The 9,716-nt window shown below is 37.2% G+C and overlaps 1 protein-coding gene across 1 annotated transcript; it reads right to left on the reverse strand.

Moving 5' to 3' along the window:
- Positions 1-4,251: 4,251 nt before the first annotated feature.
- On the reverse strand, positions 4,252-5,703 carry LOC108993046. Its single transcript, XM_018967816.1, has 2 exons — positions 4,728-5,703; positions 4,252-4,556 (listed from the first exon to the last, which is right to left on the reverse strand). Exons 1-2 carry the CDS (start codon positions 5,701-5,703, stop codon positions 4,252-4,254), a joined length of 1,281 nt encoding a protein of 426 aa, XP_018823361.1.
- Between the last annotated feature and the right edge of the window lie 4,013 nt (positions 5,704-9,716).

Genomic DNA, 9,716 nt, shown 5'->3' on the forward strand with positions numbered 1-9,716 from the left:
GTCGTACTATTTTCCCCCCATGCACCAATGTTGCCAATCTTGTGTCCAAAATGCTGGGAAAATCATGCAAGTTGTGAAAACAATTGTATCATATTAGAAGTGCAAAAATTATAATCCCTAGTTATACGCAATTATGTGTAGCATTTTAGGCGCTTTGCTATGTCAATCACTTTGTAAAAAAACGATCAACAGGTTTGACAAAGCCACTTAGTTAGTTTATTGAGTTGTTTATGGCCACTTAAAATTCACATGATCAGCATAATTATCTGGTATTACGTCTAAGAATGACATAGCTGTAAGAATGCTGAAGTGCCAGCTGCCCTTCATTATCTCTATTTTTAAAAAAAAAAACAAAAATTAATTTATATTGAAAAATATTATTCTTTAGGCCGGTTTTAAAATTAGTGCTTAATTTAGACATGGCCCATCTACATATACACACACGTCATGCATGCATGATCTATCGTTTCAAAATATTTTCAAACGGAAACGTAATAAAAGGATAAGATTTGATCCATAAATATTATGGTGTCAGAGAGTGAAAAGACTAATTTTTTAATATCAAAAAATATCAAGAAAGAAAAAAAACAAGAGAAAGAAAGAGACAACGACAGATATTAATTAACCAAAGTATAAGTAGATATATATTAATCGATCATTTTAAAGAAAACGATTAGATGTTTTAATTTTATTGATAACTCTCAGTATTTATTACGGAGAAATATCTTATACAAGAGGAAGTTTGAGGGTAATTATATATATAGATATAGATTCTAAACTATTAATTTTTTAAAAAAAAAATACATTATTCATCTTATTAATCTATCACAAGTAGTACATTACGAATAATAGCAATATTGTTTGAGACCCATAACCGCCTAAATTGATAGCACATGCATATATAAATATAATGTCTTCCCTAGCTAATAAGACGCACTAGAGCTGTTTGACAGAATATCTCAACAAACTTGTATTTCCATTCATATCTCGTGATACAACGTACATGGTATTTATAGAGTGCAGATTACATGTATTGAAAAACAGAGAATATTCTAGAAGATAGGCAATTAGTTATTCCTTGTAAATGACGTGGCTAGAGAGTGATTTCTCTACTGTGCTTCTCGGTTGTGCATGAGACTGTCCAGAGTGCTTTACTGAATCAAGTGCTGAAGTTGCCTTAATTAGGGGTACCATGGACAATTAATGTCTCAATTTTTAGAGTCAAAGAATGAATTACGTATAAATCACTACACAAGCAAGCTTAGAAAATTTATTAATTCACCAACGTCGTCGTTAAATCATTCCTCATTAATCTGGAAAAATCAAAGTCTAAGTTCACATTTGGTTTATTTTCTTAATGCATGGCCACGACGTTAAAACTCCCCACGGAATAGATGGCGCACCGGGTGGCCCGGGTCAGTACTGATCCATTAATATTGATCCTACGTTCGATCTCCATTTAGTTAATTTGATTATTACAGCCAGCAAGCATTCATACGACATCTGCCACCTGCATGCATGCATGCATCAACTTGAACTAATCTTAGAATCACTGTGTTATATATAAGACTATATTGTCTATTTAACAAGTAGTACTGCAACTTATTATTATTATTATTATTATTAGTATTATGGGATTACAAAATTAATGTTGTTTAATTATTTGACAATTATTCTTTGATAGAATTTAATTTATTGGGTTTAAATTATCTTTTCCCAATCGAATCGTTTCCTTTATACCTTAATTACGTATACAGCAGTTGCCACCAACTGTAACAATTAACTAATTAATTCTCTTATTTGCTAAATGAATATTAATTTATCGAGCCTAACCTTCAAAGTATTTGCTTTATCTCCATCGATCTTTGTTGTACTTGTTAGCCATCACTTACCTGATCTGTAAGAACACAAAGAAAGAGGCCGAGGGAAGACCCATAAAACATGTGTTCATAAAAAAGAATACTTGCAGCTAGATGTGTGTGTGTGTGTGTGTGTGTATATATATATATATATATATATATATATATATTGATTCCGCTAGCTTAAAATATATGTTTTGATAAACAGTTTTATGAACATGTTTTTTTGAATTTTTTTAGATCCAGTTTTGGTGTTTTTCCCCCATAGATCAATTGGAAGCTAATAAAGAGATGAAAGCACGAAAAATGTTTTTTAGTACGTATTTCGGTTTCAATCCGGCCATGTCCATTGGGTCACTAGCTAGGGGTAAATATAGTAATTATAATAATAATCAGATATTAGAGTACTCCTTAATTAGATTGGAAAATAAAATTGTCACTACATGAAAAATGGACATTTCTAATGAATTATTTGCGATGAGTATGACTACTTGTGATGAAAACAGATTCATTTGAGTAGGAAATTGTCATTTTGGTTGGAAATAAACAGTTTTTTTGTTTTGTGTTAAGTACGATCCGAAAATAATTAGGGGGATCATATGATAATATATATATGTATAGATATATCATCTTATAATAAAATGAGGTCAATCCATATAGAAACTAGAATAGCCTAGCGTGCAATAATATTATTAGTATTACCACCCATTTGTTATGTGACTTATTCTAGTTCTGGTAGCTATAAATAAGCCATGCTATTGTCGACCAACTTCACAAATCAACATCTCCCTCGATCCTCTCCAATCCAGAGAATTCCCAACATCTCCCGCTGTGCAGTAGTCTATAGTACTATGTCTAGCAGCAATCAGGTGCGCTAGCTGCATGTAAATTTGAAAGCATACCCTCAGCAACTGATCTCTATTTTTCACCGTTTTTGGGTTTATTCCTCAAACCTCTCGCGCTTAATTTATTTGTAGTAGCCAATACAATAGACACATATTTTTTTTTACCTTACTTTCTTTTCCCAATGTTCTTTAATTTACTATTCGATCATATATAAGTAGTTATGTTAGCATTTTACATCATTATTTTACACATTTTACTTATGAACGTCGTACGATGGTGAAAGCTATAAGGTTCTTGCCCTTTTTGGTGATAAATGTGCGTGTGTATAAGCTACGTACATATATATACATATATATTATATATATGTATATATATGTATAGGTATGTGCATGCTGTGGGGATCAATGATGAGTTGTATACACTATAGACTAACATATGATTTGTCATTTTTGTTATTCTTTTAAGCACACATATTTACAGTACATCAATATGTGTATGTTTAAATAGAAGAATAAAAATAACAAATCACATGTTGATATTTGGTATAAGAGATGATTATAAGTAGAATTTTTCAAAAGAAAAATGCTAGTCTTCCCTCTGGTTCTTCTTGCTGGAAGTTACCGCTGTGACTTTTTTATTATTTTTTTTTTTACTTAATGATTAAACAACTATTTTTTAATAATATTATGATTTTTTAATTTTTTAACAATATTTAAAAGTGTTAAAAAATACATGTAAAAAAAGCAAAAAAAAAAATATATAGAAAACAACTAGCGGGAGCTCCCAGCGGTAGGAGTAGCACCGCCCTTTTCAAATATATATATATATATATATATATATATATATATTCATTCATGTGCATGCAGTTTAAGCAAAATTTATAATCTGCACTCAATTAAAAATGGATGTGGTTAATTTGACAGTACTCTATATATCTTGTTCAATCAGGAAAACTACATTTTCTACTATGGAGGCCCGAAGGCTGAGTGGAACAGTGAATTTGAGCAAAAAGTAAAATATGTGAAAAATGAAATAAACAAGATGCTGGGAATAGGAAACAAGATCACCATAAATTATTATGTGAAAGATGCTTTACCGGACCACATCAACAGGCCGGAGAATTTTCAAATTGATACTGCGAGCGAATGGGCAGTGCTGACCAAGGGGAATGCCATCTTCGGCGAAGAAAGTAGTTGTGGGAAAAGAATGCAGACAGTCTTGGAGCGTTTTAAAGATTGGAGGAAAGATATAAAAAACGGTGGTAACTTCGGAACAACTTTTGAGGAGAACCTTCGCCTCGTTGGACATTAATGACGTGGTTGCTATATTGCATTGCATGCGCGCAGTACCAAATAATATGTACTCGTCTGTGTTTAATAATATGTTAGCTTGTATATATGCATGCATGATGTTTAATATGTACTACTGCTGTCGTTAGCGTGGTGGGTTAATTAATGTTTAATTTATGATTTGTAATGTTGTTATCTTATTTAATAAAATGTTTGTTTGTTTTTTTTTTTTTTGAATCAAAACAATCCATCATCTTTCATATATCAGTAATAGTATCATTACAAATCTTGTCCTGTAATACAATCGAAAAAAACCCCTCAGGGCCATCCTCTATCCATACCAACTCCTCACTAAACATAATAGCAAACTGGCCAAGGAAGTGAGCTAATCTGTTTCCTTCTCTAAATGTATGTTTAAGAATCCAATTTGGATGTATACAAAGAATTCCTTTAATATCTTCTATAATCTGTCCATGCCATTCCAAGCACTCCTCTCTATCATTCACAACTTTAATCACCTCCAAAGAGTCACCCTCGAGCACTGCCTTTTGTATGTTGAGTTCTGCACATAAGCAAAGGGCCCTCATAAAGCAGTAGCTTCAGCAATCACAGCAGATTGGATACAATCTTTTGGCATGCATAGAGAAACCTGTACATTTCCTTCTTTATCTCTAACTACCACGCCAGCTCCCATCTTTCTCTGGTTTGCCTTGAAAGTAGCATCCCAATTTACCTTCACAAAGCCTTCTTTTGGAGCTTCCCATCTCCACTGCAGCAGTTTTATTTCGCTCTATCCCTTTCTGTTGTGCTTGTTGGAACTCATTAAGATTTGCTCTTGCTTGCTGCAATACACTCCCAGGGCTAGTAAACTTCCTTTCAAAAATCCACCCATTCCTTCTAAGCCATATATATCGCATGACAGATACTACCATCTCCATACTATCCAGAGGCAATTCAGCTATTAATTTCCTCCACACCTCAGCCAAATCCACCTCAGATGACTTCCACTTCTGCACTGGACTCTCCTTCTCAGCCCATACATCCATTGTTGCAGGACAGCTCCATAAGACATGGCAAACAGTTTCATCTTCTCTTAAACAAATAGGACAGACTGGCTTCTTCACCACCTTTCTTCTGTATAGGTTCTCATTGGTAGGAAGACAGTTATTAAGAGCCTTCCATAAGAAATTTTTAACCACTCCCGAGGTATTAAGTTGCCACAACTCTCTCCACCCTTCTTTGATCTTCCTCCCATCAGATGGCTCCCCTTTTGAATCCTTCTTCCTACTAATATCAAGATGGTAGGCACTCCTTACACTATAATACCCATTCTTAGAGTAAGCCCATATTCTTTTGTCCTCCAACCCAGAATAGCTCATAGGGATGTTGCAGATGACTTCAGCTTCCTCCTCATTAACAGTAGCCTTCACCACCTCTCTATTCCACTTGCCATCATTCCCAATCAACTCTGTCACCTTTGCTTCAGCATTCAGAAATTTAATGGGAGACTGCACTCGATGAGATGGTTTATTGGGTAGCCATTTATCACCCCAAACTTTAATATTTAAACCATTACCCACTCTCCATACAAGCCCTTCCTTCAACAATTTCATAGATCCCCATATGCTTCTCCAGATCATAGAAGGTCCATAGCCCAGCTTTGAGTTCAACACATCAGTATTTTTAAAATACTTGGCCCTTAACACCATGGCAGCAATAGAATCTGGTTAATTAATGAGCCTCCAACACTGCTTTGCTAAGAGAGCAATATTGAAACTCTCCAACTCTCTAAACCCAAGTCCACCAATCATCTTTGCCGATCCCATTTTCTCCCAACTAGCCCATTGAATTTTTTTCTCATTGTTTTTATAACCCCACCAGAATCTAGCCATAATACTAGCTATTTCTTTACACAACCTTTTAGGCAACCTAAACACACTCATGTGGTATGTAGGAACGGACTGAATAACTGCTTTAATTAAAACTTCTTTACCAGCAGGAGATAGGAATTGATTTTTCCAGCTGTTAACCTTCTGTCAAACCCTGTCCTTAATTCCTCTAAAAGTATCATATCGAGCTCTTCCAACCATAGTAGGCAACCCCAAGTATTTTTCACAGTTATTTTGCACCCTTGCCCCAAGATCTTGCACAATCCTCTCCTTCTCATCCTGCTTAACTCGAGAGCTAAACAAAATAATGGTTTTTTGTAGATTCATGCACTGACCAGAGGCTTCTTCATATACCCTTAGGAGTTCCTTCACTTTCAACCATTCAGTCCATTTAGCCCTTGCAAAGATGATACAATCGTCAGCAAATAGGAGATGAGAGACCCTTATACCTCCTCTTGCAGCAGCCATGCCTTTGATTTCACCCTTATCCTCAGCTGCATTAATAATGCTACTTAACCCCTCAGCACACAACAAAAACAGGTATGGGGATATTGGGTCCCCTTGCCTAATGCCTCGTGAGGGATATATAACATCACCTGGCCTTCCATTCACCAACACAGCATAAGAAACAGAAGTTATACATTCCATAATCAAGCCAACCCATCTCTCCCCAAACCCCATTTTCTTCATGACAGCTTGTAAAAAAACCCACTCAACCCTATCATAGGCTTTTGAGATATCCATCTTTAGTGCCATACTTCCTTTTTTTCCTTTAGACCTGGTCTTCATTGAATGCAATATTTCATAAGCTGCTATCACATTATCTAAAATCAACCTACCAGGAATAAAAGCACTTTGATTTTTAGCTATGATCTCATCAAGTACCAACTTCAGCCTGTTTGCAAGGGTCTTCGAAATTAACTTGTATAAGACATTACACAAGCTAATTGGTCTGAAGTCACCAACCTTCTTAGGCTCAACCACTTTTGGTATAAGGGCCACATAAGTAAAATTGATAGATTTGTCAAGTGCACCCCCATTTAGAAAACTCAACACTGCATCACAGACCTTATCCCCAACTGTAGACCAAAAAGTTTGAAAAAAGCATGCAGCAAACCCATCAGGGCCAGGGGCTTTCAAAGGACCCATTTGCTTGAGAGCTGCTTCAACCTCCTCCCTAGTGAAAAGCTTTTCCAAGTCTTCATTCATCTGTTCAGTGACTCGAGTCCCAATAGATTGTATCCCTTTCATCACCTGATCACAGGAAGGGGCTGCTGTTTTATAAACCTTAGTGTAATATTGTCTAAAGGCCTCCACTACCTCCTCATTCCCTTCCTTTAATTCTGAGTTAGCATCCAAAACAGAAATGATTTGGTTCTTTTTCCTTCTCTGCTTGACACAAGTATGGAAGAACTTAGTATTTTTGTCTCCTAAGGAATACCAATTCTTTTTTGCCCTCTGCCTCCACCTTATATCTTCTTTCTCCAGCAATAAGCCTACCTCCTGTTGTAATCTATGAAGTTTTGTAACATTGTGTGGCCCTTCACTATCCTGCAGCTCCTTGATTTTCTTGTTCAATAATTCAATATCCTGACATCTCTCCCCATCCCTTCTTCGAAACATACTACTCAACTTGCCACCACACTCTCTCAACATTTTCTGGATACTCACAAGAGGTTCTCTAGCACATTGAGAAGTATCAACCCATGTTGTTTTAATTACCTCTTCACATTCAGCCTCTCTTATCCAGCTTGCCTCAAACTTAAAGGGATATTGTCTTCTTACACCAAGTCTCCTATCCTTCCTCACATACATTATAATTGGAAGATGATCAGAGCTACTTGCTGTAAGCCCTTCCACTTTAGCCTTCCCAAACATAGTAATCCACTCACTGTTGACAACAAATTTGTCCAGCCTTTCCTTTGTAAACGTGTGGTCTGAATGTCTGTTACTCCATGTAAAAAAGCTACCACTCATTCCCACATCCACCAGTTTGTTCATTTCTAAGGCTTCCCTAAAACCCGAGATCAATTTCTCCTCTCTTCTATTACCTCCACATTTCTCATTTTGTGAAAATAATTCATTGAAATCACCAGCTACACACCATGCCCTTCCATCAAGTGGATTCAACTGCTTCAGAAGCTCCCACGATTGCCACCTCTTGCTTGCATCTGGATTTCCATAGAATCCAGTAAAACACCAGCTTCCATAATCCCCAACTGTAACAGAAGCACTAATATGCCACTGTGAGTAACTCTCTATCACTACCTCATTTTCCACCTCCCAAAACAAAGCTAAACCACCTTTTCTTCCCAGTGGATTAATAGCCAAACACCCTTTCATCCCCAACCTCCTTTTCAACTTTTCAACAACATTAGCTTTAATGAGTGTTTCAATAAGAAACACAATTTTGGGTCTCTTCTTCTTCACCAAAAGGTAAAGATCCTGAACTGTTCGAGGGTTCCCAAGCCCTCGACAGTTCCAACATAAGGTATTCATAATGCCAGGTGGTACTACACAGCAGCCACCACCCCTAGTCCATCATCACAGACCATATCATCATAACTTTTCATCTTCTTTCCTTCCATGCGCATATCATCTCCATCCCCCACACACTCAGTGCCTCTCTTAACCCCAGAAATTATGCTAGAAGACTTACTTGGCTCAGGCCTAGCCCTAGCCCTTCTCTTCCATCGTGAAGCTCTTGTGCACTCCTGGTTTTGTTCTGATTCAATGGAGCTTAACTTTCCAACCAGCAAGATGTCCTTCTGCAGCTCATTCACCTCTTGATCATCATTCCTCACACAGATTGGGGCTATAGACATTATTTCTTGAGGTTTCACTCGCAGCTCCTGATTTTCACACAGTTGAGAATACACATCATCCACTCCCTTACCCTCTTCAGAAACTTCCTTAACCCTTCCTTCCTCTTGATTCTCCCGTTTCCTCTCCTCATCATTAACTCCATGAACATGATCTGGACAATCACCCCTCTCCTCACCTCTTCCCCCCCCTTTTTGCTCTCCCACCTTAACTGCACCTCTTCTATTTTGAGGAAGAGCTCGAAGCCAAACACCATATTGACCTACACTCCCCTCACTCTCTTTACAACCATCCTTGCCATGGACAATTCTTCCACAGCTAAAACATAATCTAGGTAATTTTTCATACTGAAAAGGTACCCAAATTTTCCTTCCATCCACAGCAATGGTCCTACCTCTGGCTACAGGTTTTCTCAGATCACACTCCACTTTTACCCTCAAACATTTCCCCCATGCCGAACCATCCTTTTGCACATCAACTTCACTGACCTTCCCCATCGAACTCCCAATCAATTCCCCCATTTGTTTATTCATATAACTCAATGGTAGATTTAACATTTGTACCCATAGATACGCATGGTCAAAATCAAACAAGCTTGGTTGCAATCCACCATTAAAGTCAAGTAAAACAAAAAGGTAACTGTCAAACAGCCATGGACAGCCATCAAGCACCTTCCACTTATCTCGTCGATTAGCAAAGGTAATCACAAAGCAATTACCTCCAATCTCTTGAAATTCCAGGGGCTTGCCAACCTTCCACACTTTTTCCATCATAGATCGAGCAACTTCCTTTCCAATTCTGCGCTCAGAGATTATCTTCCCGATCAAACTTCTTTCCCCTTTTTGTTCCATCGAATCACATACACCTCTCCTGATCTCAATCGGACAATCCTCCTCATCGTTCAGCTTCAGTCTCTTCCATACTTCCTCCATTTCCTCCATCACACCGCTAAGCCTGCACTCGCAAGCAAAGAAAATCTTCCTTCCTCAATCGAGGAAGAAGACGTAACC

Source organism: Juglans regia, chromosome 15 (genome assembly GCF_001411555.2).
Source record: "Juglans regia cultivar Chandler chromosome 15, Walnut 2.0, whole genome shotgun sequence".
Taxonomy (NCBI): domain Eukaryota; kingdom Viridiplantae; phylum Streptophyta; class Magnoliopsida; order Fagales; family Juglandaceae; genus Juglans; species Juglans regia.

Coding starts and splice junctions, on each gene's coding strand:
- LOC108993046 (XM_018967816.1), bottom strand. CDS start 5,703: ATGGTGTTAAGGGCCAAGTATTTTAAAAATACTGATGTGTTGAACTCA. Junction 4,557..4,727: donor CAAAAGAAGGCTTTGTGAAG/GTAAATTGGGAT, acceptor GCTTATGTGCAG/AACTCAACATACAAAAGGCA.